This window comes from Chiloscyllium punctatum, chromosome 40 (genome assembly GCF_047496795.1).
Source record: "Chiloscyllium punctatum isolate Juve2018m chromosome 40, sChiPun1.3, whole genome shotgun sequence".
NCBI lineage: Eukaryota > Metazoa > Chordata > Chondrichthyes > Orectolobiformes > Hemiscylliidae > Chiloscyllium > Chiloscyllium punctatum.
In genome coordinates this window covers 39,378,405-39,400,637 of record NC_092778.1, presented here as the reverse complement: position 1 = coordinate 39,400,637, position 22,233 = coordinate 39,378,405, and the positions used below count along the sequence as shown (strand labels likewise).

Genomic DNA, 22,233 nt, shown 5'->3' with positions numbered 1-22,233 from the left:
AGCAAGCATACGTTTTGCTTCATTAGGTACAAATACCCTGTTGGAGGCAAAAGCCCATATCACAGTGATAGGTCACCTACTGTGATAACCCATTCTATAATGGTGAAGATCAGTAACTTAATAGTTCAAGATTCTGTGTGACACCAACTTTGAAGAATACCAAACAAGTAAATGCAAGATTTAAAACTTTGTTCTTCTTCAGTCATGCATTATTACTTGCACTTCTTCCTCAACTTCTCTATTTTGTTGAGGACAGTGATGTGCACTAGTAACATGAATGAATTTGTAGTCTCACGTGACTCTCTTAAACTGCTCATTTGGAAATTGTGGACCATATATTGATGCCACAATGTCTGGAATGTCATGGGTTGAATAAATTCTCTTGAATCATTACTGTCTGTCATGCAATCTTGTGTAGAGACAAAAAAAATTGCAGATGCTGGAATCCAAGGTAGACAAGCAAGAGGCTGGAAGATTACAGCAAGCCAGGCTGCACCAGGAGGTGTAACCCGAAATGTCGACTTCTTCACCTCCTGATGCTGCCTAGCTTGCTATGTTCATCCAGCCTTCTGCACGTCTTGTGTAGACAGTTTACTTTAATCCATTTTAATTAATAGTTCATGATAAAATTGAATACTTTACCCTTGAACTTGAAGAAATCCATTCCCAATGGTCTTATAGCTTAGATGGGAGAGGCAAAGGTGAGAGTGATTCTTTCTTTTTCATGGCTGTTGATGGCACAAGGGATGTAGTTCGCAATTGTTTCCTGTACTGAGTAATAAATACCTGACCAGCAGCTTTGTCATTGCACTCTTGTTTAACACCTTGTAATTCCCAGATGTTCTTGAATTTTTCTGAAGAATTTCAAGTCAAAGACCTCTTCACATTACTAATTTCTCATTGAAGACTAATGAGTTTTCAAGGGTAATGAGGTGTTTGTGCTGTTTAATGTATTGTCATAGTATTTCGTTGCTCGGTACATAGTTTGGTCATTCTTCTAGACAATAATCTTTGATTTGAATACATTTATTTTCATCGTTCTTGTACTTCTCATAATGTTGCTTTTGATAGCAAGTATTTGTTAACTTTTATCATGTAGGCTTCACCTTAGCAACAAAGTCTAAATCTGCTTGTTCTGTTCTCTGATGGTGTGACTGCTATTGTTTGCCAGTTCCTCTCTACATATTCAGTTGTTGAGTATACTTCGTTAGCCACCATTGAATTCTGGGCAGGTTCTCAGTGATTTATTTTGTATTTGGAAGAGTGATCAATGGTTTATTGCCAGTTTGATTTTTAACTTGACCCCATCACATAGTTTGAAATTTTTCACTCACCTGCATTGTAGTTGTCATCATTCCAAAGAATATTTGAAATTCTGCAGTGTTCCTAGCCAGTAGGAATTCTGTAATTGTTTTGGTTTTCTCTGCTGAAAATGTGTTGCTGGAAAAGCGCAGCAGGCCAGGCAGCATCCAAGGAGCAGGAGGATTGATGTTTCGGGCATGAGCCCTTCTTCCGAAACGTTGATTCTCCTGCTCCTTGGATGCTGCCTGACCTGCTGCGCTTTTCCAGCAACACTTTTTCAGCTCTGATCTCCAGCATCTGCAGTCCTCACTTTCTCCTAGTTGGTTTTCTCTGCATCTGCCACGAGTAGCTGGGATTATATTAGAAATTTATCTTTGATTTTTGCAAACTCATAATTGTCATTCAGTGTTCAGCTGCATCCTATAGGACTTTCATTATCGTCCGAACTCACTAAACATGTTTTTTATGTTTTAGCATGTTGTCCATTTACCCATTAATGCCTCTCAAGGTATTGGACATTGTAATCTGAATCATTTTTGGAATGATTCTCATGGGAATCTTTTAAGACAATCATGTCCAAAGACTGTTGTGAATACAATTAATTTTCTGGAGTCTTCATCAAGAGGTAATTGACAAATTATACTATTAGCATCCAAGTGAATATCGTACTCTTGATTTGTTTTGCTAGACTTTCAGTCACTGAAGTCATTGGTTGAATCTCATGTTCCATGGCTTTAGTTGTCTTGAGTTAAATTCACACAGATTATTTTTGAACCTTTTCTTTTTGACTGTCACCAGACGTGAACACCAGTTTGTTAGCCTAACAACTGGTGAAATTATTCCACATCATGGCATATGTTCTATTCCCTTTAACATTGTCCAAGAGTGGATGAGGCTGCTGTCAATATGTGTAAGTAGAATGGTTTAATATCATCCCTTATCGTATTGTGATGCTTTGTCTTTAATTTCCCAAATTTGAGAACAATCCTGGGAACTCAATTGATGTTAATTTGCTTGATCTGTATCTGTAATCTCTTGAAGCATTTAGATGAATCCCAGTCTCAAGTATGGCTTTCTGCTTAGCAGTGAACATATTTGCTTCTGAGTGACATAAAAAGATTTTGCTTCCTTTATACCTGAGCTTTGCAACAAGCTGGCATTTTACTTTCAAAAATGATCCCCCAGAAACTTGTAACCTCCTTGCATCTTCATATGAGGATAGCCAGAATTTAATCTGTTTCTATTGACCATATTGAAATAAACAGCTCCTCCATCGAATTTTCCCAATTGACACTTTAGTGATTGTTATCAATTTTGCCCAAAAAGATTTTTTTGCTGATCTTGTGAGCTTTCCACATCTTGAATCTGCTGCTGCCTGATGTATTTTCCCCTTCGTTTCAGTGTTGTCTGTTCTTTAAATCTTGTTTGTTCCTTAAATCTGCAGTTAAGTGTGCACAAGAAAATTTTCTGATTCAATATGTGAATGTGACTACTAGAGAAGGCGCAAAATCTGACCTACTGTTAGGAAATAAGGCAGAGCAGGTGACTGAGGTGTCAGTAAGGGAGCATTTTAGTTTTAAAATAGTGCTGGAAAAGGATAGACCAGATCTAAAAGTTGAAGTTCTAAATTGGATGAAGGCTAATTTTGATGGTATTGGGCAAGAACTTTCAAACCTGATTGGGGGCAGATATTCACAGGTAAAGGGACAGCTGGAAAATGGGAAGTCTTCAGAAATGAGATAACGAGAGTTCAGAGAAAGTATATTCCTGTTAGGGTGAAAGGAAAGGCTGGTAGGTGTAGGGAATGTTGGATGACTAAAGAAATTGAAGGTTTGGATGAAAAAAAGAAGGACTCATATGTCAGGTAAGGATAAGATCGATCGAATGAATACTTAGAAGAGTATAAAGGCAGTAGGAGTATGCTTAAGAGGAAAATCAAAAAGGCAAAAGGGGGCAAAAAGGGGACATGAGATAGCTTTGGGAAATAGAGTAAGGAGAATCTGAAGGGTTTTTACAAATACATTAAGGACAAAAGTGTAACTAGGGAGAGAATAGGGCCCCTCACAAATCAGCAACTCAGCCTTTGTGTGGAGCCGCAGGAGGTGGGGTGATACTAAATGAGTATTTTGCATCAGTGTTTACTGTGGAAAAGGACATGGAAGATATAGAATGTAGAGAAATAGATGGTGATATCTTGAAAAATGTCCATATTATAGAGGAGGAAGTGCTGGATGTCTTGAAACACATAAAAGTGGATAAATCCCCAGGACATGATCAGGTGTATCCCAAGATTCTATGGGAAGCTAGGAAAGGGATTGCTGGGCCTCTTATTGAGATATTTGTATCATCGATAGTCACAGGTGAGGTGCCGGAAGACTGGAGATTGGCTAATGTGATGACACTGTTTAAAACGGATGTTAAGAACAAGCCAAGGAACTATAGATCAGTGAGCCTGTCTTGAGAGACAGGATGTACATGTATTTGGAAAAGCAAGGACTGATTAAGGATAGTCAACATGGCTTTGTGCAAGATAAATCATGTCTCATAAACTTGAGTGAGTTTTTTGAAGAAGTAACAAAGAGGATTGATGAGGGAAGAGCAGCGGACGTGATCTATATAGACTTCAGTAAGGCATTCGACAAGGTTTCCCATGGGAGACTGGTTAGCAAGGTTAGATCTCATAGAATACAGGGAGAACTAGCCATTTGGATGCAGAACTGGCTCAAAGGTAGAAGACCTTTTGGGGGGTTGTTTTTCAGACTAGAGGCCTGTGACCAGTAGAGTGCCACTCCTTTTTGTCATTTACATAAATGATTTGGATATGAGCTTAAGAGGTATAGTTAGTAAGCTTGCTGATGACACCAAAATTGGAGGTGTAGTGGACAGCAAAGAAGGTTACCTCAGATTACAACAGGATCTTGATCAGCTGGGTGAATGAGCTGAGAAGTGGCAGATGGAGTTTAATTTAGATCAATGCGAGGTGCTCCATTTTGGGAAAGCAAATCTTAGCAGGATTTATACACTTAATGGTAGGGTCCTTGAGAGTGTTGCTGAACAAAGAAACCTTAGAGTGCAGGTTTATAGCTCCTTGAAAATGGAGTCGCAGGTAGCTAGGATAGTGAAGAAGGCATTTGGTATGCTTTTCTTTATTGGTCAGAGTATTGAGTACAGGAGTTGGGAGGTAATGATGTGGCTGTACAGGACATTGGTTAGGCCACTTTTGGAATATTGCGTGCAATTCTGGTCTCCTTCTTATCAGAAGGATGTTGTGGAACTTGAAAGGGCTCAGAAAAGATTTACAAGGATGTTGCCAGGGTTTGAGGATTTGAGCTATAGGGAAAGGTTGAATAGACTGGGGCTGTTTTCCCCGGAAGGTCAGAGGTTGAGGGATGACTTTATAGAAGTTTATAAAATCATGAGGGACATGGTTAGGGTAAATAGACAAAGTTTCTTCCCTCCGGTCGGGGAGTCCAGAATAGAGGGCATAGGTTTAGGGTGAGAGGGGAACGATATAAAAGAGACTTAAGGGGCAACATTTTCACACAGAGGGTGATATGTGTATGGAATGAGCTACCAGAGGAAGTGGTGGAGGCTAGTACAATTGCAACATTAAAAAGGCATCTGGATGGGTATATGAATAGGAAGGGTTTCGAGGGATATAGGGCAGGTGCTGGCAGGTGGGACTAGATTGGGTTGGGATATCCAGTCGGGATGGATGAGTTGGACTGAAGGGTCTGTTTCCATGCTGTATATCTCTATGACTCTATGACTATGTCATGACCATTTTTCTCACAGTTGTGGCACTATGCTCTAGTGATGGACATTCCTTTCATTTGTGTGTCTTGTTCTCTTCCTTGCGGCCTACAAACTGAATCACCTTGCTTAATTTTATCCATTGCCCATCTGTTTCCTCACAAACTAAAACATGGCTAAACCTTCAAGGTTCCAGTTAGCTAACAATATGGATTGTATTTTCTAACATTAAATCTTCTCTGACAAGTAAAAGATCTGACAACATGTCTCATTTGCCACATCAACGCAATCTAGTTGTGACTCAGTTCTGCCATCAACATTCATGTACCTGTTTATAAAGTCCATCGATTACCAGATCCATGCTTTCCCCAGTCCTTTTGGTATTTGTTACTTCAATCATTCAAAAGTTAATCATTTTCAAACTAAGATAAGCATTGAATGTCTGTAATACCTTGTCATATAGTGCCGTACTCTCATTAATGATCATTTCCATTGCTGAAAGTAATATGTCATTGTGATCTTCTGGTTTTTCTTATGTAATTCTGAATCAGCTTTGTTCCTGGTATATCTTTCCCAGTCCTCTCATTCCTGGGCTTGGTATGTTTCCTGATTGCCTGAAATTCTTGTGATGGTGGTAGGTTGGCTTCTATCCTGCTTCTGCATCTGTGACTGTTTCTGTCCCACTGCTCATTGGTGAATCTTGGAAAATGTTTGCTGTGTCTTCTAGGCATATGATTCACTTTAGTTGCAGCTTTGAATGTTTCTTTTCACATTTTTTGCTGGCACCACGACTGCCATCATATTTTGCTTTGTGTTTTGGTTTAACTCTGTTTAAACTCTCAAGGTACTGCCTCTGGAGTCCATGGAACCTCCTGCAAGAACTTTTTATTGATAGCTATAAGCACATTTTCTTCATACTAGGTTCAGTAGTTTTCCTAGCACGTTTTCTCTGATGGACATTATTGAAAAATAATAGACAAAGTTTTATGGACTCCATGCCACCTTATAAGGTTTCACATGCAGCTGATAGTTTATTGAAAAATTATCATCGGCTTACCAACAATGTACTTACTAATAAAATTTTGGATGGCAAATTTCAGGCAAGACACTGTGCATTTCTGGTGTGTTTGTGCTGCATGTGAGATCCGATTGGTAGTATACTGCCTTGTAAAGTTTCCTCCACTGGTCTAGTTCTTATGGATTCATGGAGATTCCAGGGATCTTTAGAAATGGTAAAGTGGCCCTGGATCCAGAAGTCCCATCCCCATTTACAAAGGATCCCACACCTGCACTTCTAGGAACAAAGGTCACATCACTAGACAAATTCTTTTCTTGAGATATGTGTGACGAACTAGGAGTTTCCCAACTCTGCGTAACCATTTGGCCAGCAAAACTATAGACTATTGTTTGAATGGGAGTGACAACTAACTAAATGATAGGAACTTGACTGACCCAGAACAGTAACGTATACATGACTAGGATGATGAATACTGTGCCTCAATGATGCAGAAATCACTTGAAGGTTGGTTATAAACAAAGATTGATCTTTACAAGTAACTGAGAAGTTCATATTGCAAATAAATGCTAAACTGAATTACATTAATTGACATCAAATTTAAATTAATCTTATAACGAAAATGTAGTAAACGGATTGCTTTGGGAATGTAATATTTTTATTTATGAAAAATGATATGTATTCAACTGCATGTTGATCACAGAGAAGTGATTGAACTTCACACTGTTCCTTGTGTCCAAGTAATTAAAGTCTTCTCTGTTATGCTAATGCTAAATAATTTTGTGATTCAAGATGATTGTGGAACAAGAACTGGAGGTATTTACTTCATCTTTCAGCTAAACGTTGAATTTCAGTGCAACCTGTGAATGTCACACGTCTAATATTACCTCATAAATAGTCATTTGTAATGTGATAGGTGGCTGTAAAGAAGAGAACATCAATAATACTGTACTTAGAATAATATCTGAGGCATTGATGCATTTGAAAGGGCAGAAGGGAATATAAAGAAAACTTCAAAAACTGGCATTTAAATATCAGAAGTTTGAAATGTCAAAATCAGTTTTTTCTCCTGGATTTCCAATTGCAACAATCGACAACTGACATATGTCTCTTTGGTGCCCTCTGAACTTGAAGGTCATGGTCTGTACAATTGCCATTAATATTGCAAACCAGCTTTGACAAAATTCAAACATCTTTTAAGTCATTCTAAAACAATTACTTGAAGGAATTAAGTAAGTGCTGCATCTGGACTATGAGAACAAACTACATAACCTAATGTGATTTTTCTTCATAATGCACCACGAAGGCTGGTATCCCATCACCAAGTAACCCTTTATTTACGCATGCAAAGTACACACTAGTCCAGTTAGCAGAAAGCTGCGTCCTAGGGTGAGCAGAATGCCTGATACTCTTATTTATATCTGTCAGCCAAGACTCCCTGATTGGGCCATGTTAACAGCCCCAATCAGGGAACTCATATTCTATAACAGCCACCTGATTGGCCTCATTCCAATCACTACAATGTTAATGGAGCTATAAAGAAAGTTTGTGAAGGAATTAATGTAATATGAGATTCCAATCAATAATCTTGAATAGTAAACCTGCGGTAACAGATAATTAAAAGAAGGTGACTATACTTTCAAAATAAGGAAATCAGCTAACTAGAAATCAATGGTAAAAACAATCGTTTTTTTTAGGAACTGAACCACCTTGACCCAGTTTTTATTAGAGGTGGATACACAGTACATTACTTCCCACAATTCTAATTCACTTTTGATAAACTACAAAAACTGGATTTTAATGGACACTTCAATGAAAATAAAATTGGCAAAGCTAAATGAGGGCAATTACACTCTACATCTGACTCACGCTACATCTGATCTGGAATTATCTGATGAATACCAAAAATAATTAGCTGTTCTATTTTCCATCACTAACCTTCACACTCTTGTTTAACGTGAAACAGTCTCACATAGTACTTTAAAGATCATCTGACATTATCCTTTAGATTTGTGTGTTTTAATTCAGTTCGACAGATCTTTCCAATTTAGTATCATTTGCAAGTCTGATTATTTGCTCTGAATTTCTAAATTTTGATCTTTTATGCACTTTAGAAAGAGTCACCTTTCCAGCATTGAGCCCTGAGATTCCTCACTCTAACAGTACTCTTCTAATGAATGTTCATAACTTCCTGCTCTTCAGCCACCTGGATCTGTTTTGCATGTGTGATCTATGCAGACTTTGGTGTTAGCTCATTTGGCTGGGCAGTTGGTTTACAATGTAAAGTGGCACCAACACAGGCTAACATTACTGTGAAGAATTCTACTTCTCACCCTCCCACCTCACCTGAGTCATGGTGACTCTCAGGTTAAACCAACTCCACTTGTCTCTTGCTCTAATGAGAGAGCAATGTCTGGCAGGGCTTTGGTAACTTTACCTTTTATGTAGGTAAACAGAACAGAAGGCAGAACACCAGTCTAACCAGGGCTTTATGACCCCTTTTAATCTATTCTCCAAATATAAGGGAGCTTTTTGATTAATTTTGTACCTGTCCATGATATTTTAATGTCCAGAAACCTGGACTCCTTAGTCTGTTTGGATCTCCACTGCTTCTCATTTTTCACAGTTTTGCAAGTACATTTTATCTATAAAGTGCTTTCAAAAGCACCACAAAGATATGTAAACAATACAGACCCTCCTGGAATTAAAGGGCAGGAACACTTGAGCTTTGGACTTTACAAGAAGATTATGGTTTTAAAAAATCCTCCTTTCACTTAAATGTACACAGAGAAAAACCACTGATCCCTTGTCAGACAGTAAAATTAGTTTGGCATCTGGGTCAGCAGCATAATGCCAAGGGAAAAAGCTAAATCAGAAACCCATTGAAATTAAATGGCAGTTTTCACACTTTATGATCAACTTGAAAGAAATTCATGGGATGTGAGCCTTGCTGTCAAGATCAGTATTTATTGCCCATCTCAAATTCCCTTACAAAGCTTGTGATAAGCCACATTGTTGAACTATCATGGTCTATAAGGTGTAGGTTATGGCTTTAGGATGTGAGAGCTCTGGATGAATTTAACTCCTCACAGACTTCAAACTTACTTCTGATGCCTTGAAAAGAGTTTAATAGTAAAGAGCATTTAGATTTGGACTGTTGTAATTGGTGAAAATGAGTGTTGAAAGATCTTATGTTGAGACACAATTTTGATCATTTTGAATATATTGAAACTCAAGGTTAGTATGAGTGATGTCATGTGGGCCAGAGGTGGAGAATTAAATTAAATGTAGAATAATCTGTAGCAGCAACATGCTGTGGAGTAGGTTTTTGCAGTGAGGGGAGACACAAGGCAAACTGCAGGAGGGGGAGTTCAGAGACAGTTCCTTCACAACAGGGTATACAGGCAGAGGTTCTACTTCCTTGAGCTTGCAGAATAGCAGCAGTTTCAAGGGTTGAAATTTTCATGAAGAGTAAGCAGGCTAATTAACAGATTGTTAAATTGCAGCATGACCACACCTCTCATGGCTAGCATGACCTTGAGTGGGAGTTGAACTTGGAGCTTCTAGCTCAGATGTAGGATTTCTATCCATTAAACTACTGACCGATTTTGGTATTTCAATATGTCAGGATATATTCTGATTTTGGTACCCATTATTAAACCTCCCCAAAACCCCACCCTGAACCCATCTATACCTTACTATTAAACACTGTTTTTAATTAATCCAGAAGAGGACTGCAGCACTTGTCTAAAGGATATTTGCAACAGTAACAAGGGATGAGGATTAAAAGTATGTAAATGTAATTTTTTTCAGCCATGATCTAATTAAATGATGAAGCAGCCTCAAGAGACCGAATGCCATGTTTCTGTTTCAATGATCTTCTGATCTCAACAAGATAGTATAGTTGCAATTAAATTACTTCGGCTATGTATAATGCCGATTTGAAACGTGAGCATCCAAAATTTATTTTAAAAACATGTCAAACACAAATTAATGGTGGTGGTTTCAGAATTGCATTCAGCTTAAAAACAAAGTGAACGCTTATAAGCTGATGTCAGTAAACGCACAGCCATTAAGCTGTCAGATTGTCATAAGAACCTGATTACTTAATTTTCACTAGGGAAGGATGTGCACTGTTTTTGTCTGACCTGGGCCAAATGTGAATTCAGTGCCACAACAATGCAGTTACCTCTTACCTTCCTTCAGAAGTGGCCCAGCAAGCATTCAATTTGTATCAGAGTAACTGGGAATAGACATTAAACATTCACCTTGCCTAACTCCTGAAACTGATGAGGTAAAGATGGTGGTTGTTTGCTCAAAATTCACTACAAATGACAGGGAAGTATTACAGTGATGTTATTTGAAGCTGAAATAAAAGAGCTGCGCACTGTTTCTACTTTGAAGTCTGCGGGGCCAAAGTTCAACCTAGATTATCGTTTTAAAGGTTGACTAGGAGTTTCTAAGTCAGTCAAGCTGCCATTCCACTAAATACATCATTGTTATTCCTGTCGAGAACAATGGCAACAAAGGGACAGTAATGAGGTAAGCTGATTTGAAGAAATTCTGATCCATCCTTTCATCTCTGGGATTTAGGTTTGATTCTAACCCAAGCTATCAACAAAACATCTCCTTTCTCTGCCAAGTGTAAACATCTACAAGAGATTGTATTTACAAATTAAAGACATCAAAAGAAAGCAGCAAAATAGAAAGACTATTTTTTAACTAAGATTGGAACAGTCTTCCAGCAGATGTATTTGAACAAGAAACCTTAATGGGCAGTAGGTCTTATCCTACTTGAAACCTATTATGTACGATATTCTCGGGCAGATTAACTTTAATCACAGTGACAGCAACTTTCCCATTCATATAATGATTGTGAACCAGCGAGCACAGGTTTAAAGTATTTTGCAAAAGAAGTAAATGTGAGATGAAATTTTTTTCACAGAGTGAGCAGTTCCTATCTGAAGAAATGACACCAGACTTGAAATGTTAACTCTGCTTTCCCTCCACAGATATTGTCAGACCTACTGAATTTGTCAAGCAATTTCTGTTTTAGTTCATGTCTGGAATGCACTGCTCGGAAGTGTGGTGGAGGCAGGTTCAATTAAGTCATTCAAGAGGGCAATGTATGATAATTTAAATAGAGGGTGCAGGGAAAAGGCAGGAGAATGGTGCTGAGTTAGAGATTGGTGCAGACACCTTGAACTGAATAGATTCAATTTGCACTGCAACAATGCTGCGATTCTGTGTTTTGTTGTTGATCTGAAATCAGTACCTTTCATGTTTCTATTCTCACTATTGTATTCAACATTTTTTTCATCATCCATTCCTTTTTCCTCAATCATTTTAAATCATTGACTAATCTAGCCTTCTCAATTGTGGTAACAATTTTCCTTCTTTTTGCTTTCTTCTTGTTTCAAGTCTTGCTGGTTCAGTTCTTGTGTGCACTCTGTGACCTGAGTAGTTTCTCATTTTCTGCATGTCCAAGGGTGTTATTGAAGTGGCAAACACATTACTAAGGCACAAGAGAAAAAAAGCACTGCAGGGCAGTGATGATTTCATTCTGGCCTAGGAAATCACAAATATATGTGACACAGGGAAAGATAAACAATACTGACATGTAGGTTGACCTTTCAGAAACTTCAGCCTGTCTTGCTTAACAATCAAAAGTCCAGGAATCCACATTCAACAGCAGCTTTCAGGAGAAATTGAATAAATCCTTAAAGGAGAAAGAAATTGCAGTGCCATAGGGAAAGAGTAGGGGGGTTGGACTAACTGCTGTTCGAAAGGACAGTGTTGATACAGTGGATCAAGTAGTTGTCTTCTATGTCTTAAACATACTTGCCTGGTGGGAAAATGTTTTCTTTTATTGTTACAGATATGCATGGAACATTTGTAGTTCTACTTCCACTCAGTCTGATCTTGATGATTTTTGGAGGAATGACTGGATTTATTAGCATTTTAGCACGAGCCTATGCGTTACTGTTGTTGACTGGAACTCTTTTCCTATTTGGAGGTAAGGCCAACTTAAAAATTGTGTTACCGTTTCCTTTTCTTTGTTTGTTTCATTTGTTTGTGCTTGTTCCCTTCCACCTCCTTTTCAATTATTGTCCCTGAAATATCCTTTAATAGGCTTTGTATCGAGTAACCCCTCACCTTCTGTGACTACAAACTCCGCGTCTGCTTGCTTTGTCCTCTCTGAACCTATTTCAGCTCCTCAGTCTTCAGTGGACTCACTAATATTGTTGTCTCAATGATTGACGAAGATAATTCTGACCACTTCTTAATAACCCTCATTACCCACAATTCTTTAGCTTTTCCAACCTTCTGTGTGATTTTCTGGAGAAAACTTACCTCCAAGTCTCTTAAAACTGCACTTTCCAATTCCTGACTGCTCAACATTTGTTGCTACATTAACCATCATTCACTTATAACTGTTGATTTGCTCAACCACTATTCCCTTTCAACTTTGACACTGCTTTCGCTGTCATTTAGTCATTTCCCCATCGCATTATCCTGAAGAGGACACAGATTTAATTGACAAAAGAAGCAAAGGAGACATGCAGAAAAACCTGTTAATGCAAAGAATGGTTGCACTGCCTGAGAGTGGTAGAGGCAGGTTCAGTCAAGGTATTTAGGTGGGAATTGAGTTATTACTGAGTTTGGCAACAGGGAAGGTAAGGAATTTCCTGTAAATAATTAGGATTTTGTAAGAAGTTGGCAATTGGAATGGAGAGGGAAATTTACAATTATGATATAATCAAAGGAAAGGGGGTGCTGGAGCAAGGGCACAGGTTTAATGCAATAGCGACGATAAAAATATCTTTTTTCATGCAGCAAGTGGTTTGAAACAGTAAAGCAGTGTCCAACAGTTTGATCTGCGTCATTGTCAGCTTCACCTAATAAGCTGACAGAGTATGAAGAAGAAAAGCCTGCGGCAGAAGGGTAAAAATTAAATCTGCCAGAGGCTGCTAGCTTACTTGAGAAGCCCAGCATTCCTGCTCCTCTTGATCCACTGAAAGTGTGCAGGAAGTATTAGCTGGGGGCAAGTGACAATTCTCACTACTAACTCACTGCTGAATTTCCAAACTCAAGGAAACATTTTAAATCAGGATCCTAACTATGTGTAGTAGCCCAATTTAAATGTGTTAATCAGCAGCCTGCCTCTTTTCAGCAGGGTGGTTGTTTGCTCTGATCTACACTGTCAAAATATATGCATGGTTTGGAGATGCCGGTGTTGGACTGGGGTGTACAAAGTTAAAAATCACACAACACCAGGTTATAGTCCAACAGGTTTAATTGGAAGCACACTAGCTTTCGGAGCGACCGTCTGATGAAGGACTATAACCTGGTGTTGTGTGATTTTTAACTAAGTAAATGCAGGGGACCACCTGAGGCCATTTCCAGTATGGTTCTGGGGCATTCAATATTAAAGTCAACTTTGGAACACAGTGGAACTGTTCGTTTTTGTCGTTCATTTTGTAGAAAAGCAGTGAAAATGCCATAAAAATGGCACAAGTACTGTTCATGTCTGTTTTTGTGTGTTCCTGTGGAGACTAAGTGGTCAACACATCATGATAATTCACGGCCATCATTAGTAAAAGAGGACAAGAAAGGATAGATTTTGTAGTAGCCAATGAAGAATTAATCCTTCTGGCATAAACGTTATGATAAATTCTGCACATTAGTGCCAAAACACATTTTCAGAAAATTCTGAAAAACGTCTGTCCTTGGAGTGACTGCACAAAATTCTATGTAACATGTACAACTTCATTTTTATAAATACAATGGTGTAAGAAATTGCAGTCAGGTCAGAACTGCTTTAATAATTGAACTCTGAGAAACTGCATTTCACAGATGACATGATACCAGCAGGATAGGAATCTCCATTAATGAGAAAGATAACAGAACTGAGATGTTATACCTGTCAGGAAATATTGAATAGGTAGAGGCATATTTAAGAAAATAGAAGTCTGAGGCATGACCTAATAGATGTCTTTAAAATAATGAAAGCGGCTGATGGGTGGAGAAGATATCTCCATTTGTGGGGACTGAAATATAAGATACTTGTTGATAAATTTAGTGTCGAAGAAGGTCCTGAAGAAGGGTTACACCCAAAAGGTTGACTTCTCCACCTCCTGATGCTGCCTGGCTTGTTGTGTTCTTCCAGCCTCCTGCCTGTCTATTATAAATCTAGTCAGGCTTTCAGAAGGAAATTGGTTAAAATATGGAACTTGCTACCGCAGGGACTACTTGTGGCGATTGAAAAGGGCACAGATTTAATGTAATCGGTTAATAAAAAAAGCAATAGCAACATTAAAAATATATTTTTCGTGCAGCAAGTAGTTTGAAACAGTAAAGCAGTGCCCAAGAGTTTGATCTATGTCATTGTCAGCTTCACATAACAAGCTGAAAGAGTATGAAGAAGAAAAGCCTGTGGCAGAAGGGACATTAAACAGAAGAGGATCTTACAGAGAGATCAGCAAAATCTCAGTAAGATTTCAATTTGCACATGAACATTCTAAATCGGAGGTTTTGGGAAACTAGGAATCAGTGTAGTTCAGTAAGTTCAGGATTCATGTGTGTTCAATAGATAGATACAATGAATCACGAAAAGTTAATATGCAGGGATAGCAAGTCATCAGATATCCCAGACTGCTATAGCCCAGGCTAAAGTGAGGAAATCTGACACTGGTTTGAGTGCCGTAACAGCAGCTCTAGATCCAGAGCTATTCAAATTTGCCCTCAAAATTCAACTGGAGGCTTCTCAATTTAGGTCAACAGTTTTTCACCAGCCAGCCCATAGCTACTGAGGAAGCAGCTTATATGAGTTCAGTACTATGGAAGGCAAACTTGCAGAGAAGACAGATACAAAAGAATTGCAGAAGGAATGTTGATTTTCTATGTATTATTTAATGAATGAAGAAGTTGTGGTAAATGCAACTGGATTAGAAAAAATCTACAGAATGAAGGCATAGGCGACTGCTGCCAGAATAATCAACATTAATACAAGGCATCAGAGACAGTATGTGATCTGCGAGAAATTTCTAAAAGATCTCAGGCAGCACTGATAAAGGGATAGGAGAAAGAAGACCACCAGTACTGTGCCAACAGGACTATAAATTACAATTGTGACAAGAATGCACTGGATCCACCAGCAAGCCAGGGATATTAATATGGTTTGATGGTGAGCATAGTATTTGGGATTAATACTGATGTTCTAGTAGTTAGACTCCACCAACAGTGATGTTGGATGATGTCATAACACATAGGACTGGGACCTGATGGAAGAATATTCTAGTTAAGTCCAATTAAACCAGGCCTCTCTGTGTAGTGTAAATCATTCATAGATGTTGCTAATTTACATCAACACAGTATCAGTTCCTGTATGTGCAAGATTGCTCAGGATATTAATGCCGTGGTAAGGAGGATCTTTAGTCCGCATACACTGTATGGTGGAAAGGTCATGCCAAATATTTTTCATTATTCTATTCTGACTCCTTTGAAGAAAAATATTGAAGAATATGCATAATTTAACTTAACATTAGAGATTAACTTGTAAATGATTTGTTATTGACTCTTTGAAATATTTTACATTATTTATTCAGCTTTTAAAATGTCTGTATATTTGAAGATATCAAACTGACGTACAAAACCAAATTAAGAATTGAATAAAAACTTAAATTGTTTAATTTTTATTTGTGTTCTGGTGTGAAAAAACAGGCCAAAGTAAACATGGAATGCAATGTTCATTTGCATAGTGCCCATACATTTGGTACTACATGTCATTTTGGGTCTAAAATGGTACAATTCCAGTGTTAGCTGTACTGGATGCCATTAATATGGTCATTAATATGCGTAGGGTGTGTGTGCACTGGAGGTGTGCAGAGCAGGCAGATGATGACATCAGTTCTGCATGATTTGATAACAGTGTTTTGATTTTTGATCTGAACACTACAGCTGATGCTTTTAACTTCTCAAAACTGAACATGCATTCAGCAGCTGCAAGGATGCTTCCACAACTGTGATTTATAGAGTTCATGATCTACTTTCAGGTCAGTAGCTAACTGATTTCTGTCAGCTGTTGCTGAGCTTATAAAAAACGTTCAGTGATTTTTACTGCTTATTAAAGTTACTGAAGTTTACACGAATATTGTGGCACAATTTGAAGATCTTTGAGGATCCAGTTCTGATCACTTACTCCCAGACATGGGTGCAGTTTGCATTCTTGTTGCATGACAGGCAGAATGAACAGAGATGGAGCACAGTAGGATGAGCCGCTTGAAGGGGAAGTCTCTCAGCAAGAGGCCTTATCAACTCAACGTTTAGAGGGAGTATTTCTCCTCCCTCAACTTCAGCAAAAACCGTGCTTCAATGTCATTTCTATACCCAGAAACTGCACATGGTCATTTACTGAATGTTGCAGGCAGAACTGAAGCCTCATAAAGAGGTTAAGTAGCTTTAATGATGACTAGTGCATCCTACTCCATTAATATTGAGCTAAAGAGCTAAGGATGAGGCTGAACTCTCATAATTGCCTATCATGTAGTGTCAAGAATAGAAAGAAATAGAAATTACATTATCACCTGGAAGAGCAAGTTGTAGCATGTGATTTTAAATAAACCTGGATTAGATTTCAAATGAACTGAATCCATGTTACTTAATCAGTGTTTCTTGGCAATAACACAACAAATAATCAATGGAGACCGTGAGCATATCTGTGTGAACTCCTTACAGGCTGGAGCAGGTAACATTTCTCCCAGTTCACTATACACTGTTGCATAGTTTAGATTAGATTAGATTACTTACAGTGTGGAAACAGGCTCTTCGAAGAGCTATTCACCCATATCCTTACACCTAACACTATGGGCAATTTCGCATGGCCAATTCACCTAACCTGCACATTTTTGGACTGTGGGAGGAAACCGGAGCGCCCAGAGGAAACCCACGCAGACACGGGGAGAATGTGCAAACTCCACACAGACAGTTGCCTGAGGCGGGAATTGAATCTGGGTCTCTGGCTCTGTGAGGCAGCAGTGCTAACCACCGTGCCACCGTGCTGCCCATCTGGGCAGCATATTTTGGAAATAATATACCCCTTGGTTTGATTGCAGTATAGACTTACTGGAGTGATATACTGGGACTTTCAGCATTACATTACGAGGATGGATTAGTAATTTAAGGTTTAATTCCCTGGAATTCAGAAGTTTAAATCTGATTTGATTCAGGTTTTCCAAGATATTAAGGGGAACAGATAGTTTCTCTCTAGTTACTCTATATCTACAAGTTGCAGAAACTAAGACCAGGACTGTGGTTTAATAATTACAGCCAGATCTTTAAGGAATGAAACAAGGAAACACTCCCAGATCAATTATTAATTTTGAAACTGAGATTTTGTTACATTAAAGTGTATGGAGTTAGGTGAAGATCAGCATTTAATGACAGAACTGGCTTGAGAAATGTCAGAAATTGGTAATTTTTCCTTGTAATTTAATGCTGGAATTCCAGGTATCAGTCCAATATGGAATGGAAGCTTATTAACACTGTAAAGTGAAGGCCAAATGTGGTTTTATTGAAGGTTTTAATGTGCTCAGTTAAGTTGTGGAAGCAGATGAAGAGTTATCAGTGGTTACAAATAAGTAGGTTAAGTACTTACCCTAATTCCAATTATTTCCAGTCTGCAGCATTTTATAGGCAGCTGAGACAGTCATCAAAAGCAGGTGTAGTAAAGTTATGTAAATTAGGGATCAGTTGAACCCAATACAGTCAAAGACCATCAAGGGAAATAAGTCGGGTATCATTGGAGAAGGCAGAGATGGGAATTTCAGGGGATACAGTACTTTTGCCGCTCTAACTCCATTTTAATTTAGTCCCTGCCCCTTGCCCTACACCCACTCCCTGCCCCGTCACTTCAGTTTTGATGGTTTGCATTGTCCTGAACAGGCTTTGCATTTTAAAAAAATGCACCAGGCAGCAAGGTAGCTCAGTGGTTACTGTCTTACTGTACCAGGGAGGTGGGTTCGATTCCACCCTGTGTGGAGTTTGTATAATATCACTGTGTCTACATGGGTTTCCTCTGGGTGCTCCAATTTCCTCTCTCAGTCCAAAGATGTGCAGGTTAGGTTAATTGGCCAGGCTAAATTGCCCATTGTGTCCAGGGATGTGCAGGCCAAGCGAATTAGTCATGGGAAATATAGGATGACCAGGTGGGGTTTTCAGAGGGTTGGTGTGGATTTGATGGACTGAATAGCCTGCTTTCACGCTGTAGGAATTCCGTGATTCCATAATGTAAATGGCTACATGGGTGACTACTGGTGTGGATTAGTGGTTTACAAAAAAAAAAACAGGTTAGAGAGACATAACTGTCTGTAGCTCAGCAGTTGCATCTTTACCTTTGAGCGAGGAAGTCTGGATTCAAGTCCCATCTGTTTTAAAGATTTGTAATAACATCTCTCAACAGATTGAGAGCTCTTCTAATATATAGGTAGCGTTCCTACATCTGAGTGAGGAGCCCAGGTTCAAGTTCCATCTGCTCCACAAGTGTTTAATAACATCTCTAAGTGCGTTATTTAATAATATCTCAGAGAGAGATAAATCTGTAGAAATATATGAGTAGCTTCACAGAATAAGATTCTATAAAGCAGTATACTTGATTGAATTCCAAGCTTTGTAAATATCATTAATCAGTTTTATAACAAGAAACCAAATCAGCAATTTTGATGGAAGAATTACTGACAAGTTTATTCTCCTCAGGAGAAGCTGTGAGCAGTTTTTTAATTGTATGGAGACTGGAAATGTAATTATATTGAGTTTTTAAAGCGGAATACGTTCTTTACACACATCAATGTCCAAGATGTGTAATAGTGCACAGAGAGGCTGTTGTAGATTGTCAATGGGGGAGACTGAAGCAGGTCATTAACTAGTCTGAGAACAGAAAAGGCCCTTCAGGCCATGAAAAGAAAAATATGGAGGATGCTAGCAATGTGAAATAAAAACAAATTGCTGAGAAACTCAGCACGTCTGGCAGCACCTGTGGACAAAAGTTAGTGTGCCAAATCTGATTGGGCTTTTCTTCAGAACTGCACTATAAGTTAATTAAAACATCCCTTTGTGAGGACAGGGGGTAAAACAATGCTCTCGCTGCCTCTAAAGTAAAGTTGCGCCTTCCTTAACTTGGAATTTCTCCCATAAGAATCTCATTCTGTCTATTGGCTGCTGCTCTGAGTCTTTTTTACAGACATTGCCAATAGGGAAGTGGCATTTAAGTGAGGCCAGGCAGTCAAATATAGAACTGATCAGCTGTTGATTTAGAATATACACCAAACATCTGTACTTGATAATATTTTGTGGGTCACAGCTGTACATCTCCATGAGATCTCCAGGAAATAGCTTGGATGTACATGATACCCAGAGAGGATTTTACAGATTGGAAACCAAATGTAGTTGCAGAAATGCATGGTTCTGGAACAGTGTACAGAAACTTTAGAGAACATAACTTTAAAACTCTATACATATGCATTTCCAGTTTTTAGACAATTAAATCTTTGTTTACAGCTTCTTATTTCAAAGAGTGTCGCTGAGCTTATACAGCCAGGAGAAAAGCTGAGAGTCACAATAAGTACAAAGAGCAAAGAGAACAAAGAATAGTACCACACAGGAACAGGCCCTTCAGCCCACCAACACATGATACCTTTCTAAACTAAAAACCTTTTGCCTCCACGTGGTTCATATCCCTCTATTTCCTGCCAACATCCCCATCACTGAGGCACTGACCACCCTTGATTGGCTGTGAATTGTCCACATGACCGACACAAGACTCCCCAAGCAGATGCTCCGTTCCCAGCTTCAAAACAGCAGGCGAGCGTCAGGTGGACAGAGATTGTGCTTCAGGGATACCCTGAAGGCCTCACTGGTGAAGTGTGAAATTCCCACACCCACCTGGGAATCATTGGCCCAAGACCGTCCAAAATGGAGGAGGAGCATCCGGGAAGGCATTGAGCACCTTGAGACTTGCCATTGGGAAAAAGAGTAAGCCAGGTGAATACCGTGAAAGGAGTGCGCTGGTACACCAACACTCCACCCACCCCATCCTGTGACTACCGCCTGCTGTCTGTGTAACAGAACCTGTGGTAGCTGCATCAGTCTGTATAACCACCTATGGACCCTGAGGGTGGAAGAGAGTCCTCTTCTGTAAGGGACTGCCAATGAATGAATGAATTCCCTGCCTATTCATGTATCTGTCAAGTTGCCTCTTAAGCACTACTGTTATACCTGCTTCTACCAGTTCCACTGGCTGTGCATTCCAGGCATACCACTCACTGTGTAAAAAAAATGCCTCTTTCATCTCCTTTAGACTTTCCCCCTTTTATTGAAGCCTATGTCTCCTAGTAATTGACATCTCTTCCCTGGGTCAAAAATTTCCGATCATCCATGCCTCTCATTGTTCTATAAAACCTCTATCAGGTCGCCCCCGACGTTCAAATGAAACAAACCTAGTTTGTCTAATCTCTCCTCATAGCTCATACCCTTCAAGCCAGGCAACATCCCAGTAAAGCTTTTCCATCCCCTTTCCAAAGCCTGCCCATCCTTCTGGTAGTGTGGCACCACAAATGTACGCAACGAGATGTGAGAGATCAGTTTGACTATTGTCAACTGTGACATGACGAGCACTTCTCACTAGGTGCGTTGTGAAATGATAAATCGATGCCAAATGCATGAATAGCACTACAGGATATGCATCCATGAAAACAATGTGTTTGATTAAATGCTTGGCTTGTAAATAGAATTGATCAGTATTTCAATAAGAAACTTAACAAGTAATTTTGACAGAGCAATTCCAACAAGTTTACAACCCTCTTTATTGACAACATGTGAATGTGCTTTGAATCTATGTGGTCTAGTCATAGGGTGAGAAACCATTTTTTTGTAGCTTTTTAAATTCCTTTTGCTGAGCTAGTCGTATATTTCAGTAAGTACTTCTGTTTTCTTTTCAACACATTCTTTACAACGTGTTGAAATTTGTTTCATTCCAGATTCACTGGGCTCCAATGACGGTCAGTGATCTGAAATATTCTTTAAAACTCATTTTGTAGGATGTGGGCATTGCTGGTTGGCCAACATTTATTGTCCATCCCTAGTTGTCCTTGAGAAGGTGGTGATGAGCGGCCTTCTTGAATGGCTGCAGTCCACCTGCTGTGAGTTGACCCAGAATGCAGTGAGGGAGGGAATTCCAGGATTTTGACCCAGTGACAGTGAAGGAATGGTAATGTATTTCCAAGTCAGGAAGGTGAGTAGCTTGCTGGGGAACTTGAAGGTGGTGATGTTCCCGTATAATTGCTGCCCTTGTCCTTCTAGATGGAAGTCACTGTAGGTTTGTCTGAAGGTGCTGTCTGAAGATCTTTGGTGAATTTCTGCAGTGCATCATGTAGAAAATACACACCACTGGCCAGTGATGCCCACATCCCACAAAATTAATTGTTAAAAAATATTTCCGGTTAATGACCTTAATCAGAACCCAGTAAATCTAGACTCACAAATGGAAAAAAAATTGGAAGAATTTTCCATGATAACTAATGATATTAGTCTTTTAATTCAGCCAAATTCCATTTAGATTTTATGAACTGAGCCATTTTCCTGTAATATAATCACCAATTTAAACTATTTATTTAGTTATTAGGAGTTTTTTTTAAATCAATCTTAATTTCTCTTAGCTGATGCCAATAATACTTTTGTTTGATCTTCAAATGTCACTGATAAAGACAGCATTTATTGCCCGTCCTTCAGAAAGTGGTGGTGAGGCAGCTTCTAGAACAGCAGCAGTCCATGTTATGTGGTACACTATCACATTAGGAAGGGATTTTAGGATTTTGATCCAGTGACTTTGCAGAATCCACCACATCCTCTCTTTGCCTGCTTCAGTTGTGGAGAGCATCATAGTGTTAGGATTATGTGATACATTGGGTCTGGATCCTCAGATTGATCCAAGCATTGGAATCCCACCTCCAGCAGGCATATTCTCTGCTCTGGTCAAAGAATGGGCTGCACTGAATCCAGAGTCGGCCTCAATCAAGGGGTTTCACAATGGAGTCAGCAGCCATGGTGGCAGAGAGTAGCCCTGGTTTTCCAGTAACCATCTTTGTAAGGCATCTGGTCCGAGAAAAGAA

The 22,233-nt window shown here is 39.1% G+C and overlaps 1 protein-coding gene across 3 annotated transcripts in view; it reads left to right on the top strand.

Moving 5' to 3' along the window:
- Positions 1–22,233, top strand: part of LOC140464477 (transmembrane protein 114) — an 89,232-nt gene that overhangs the window by 11,495 nt on the left and 55,504 nt on the right. For 2 of the 3 annotated variants that reach the window (XM_072559588.1, XM_072559587.1), the window contains exon 3: positions 11,949–12,086. The exons of the other annotated variant lie outside the window; for it this stretch is intronic. In XM_072559588.1, coding sequence (XP_072415689.1) covers positions 11,949–12,086 — 138 coding nt within the window. The remainder of the gene's footprint in view (positions 1–11,948; positions 12,087–22,233) is intronic. 3 annotated transcript variants of the gene reach the window in all.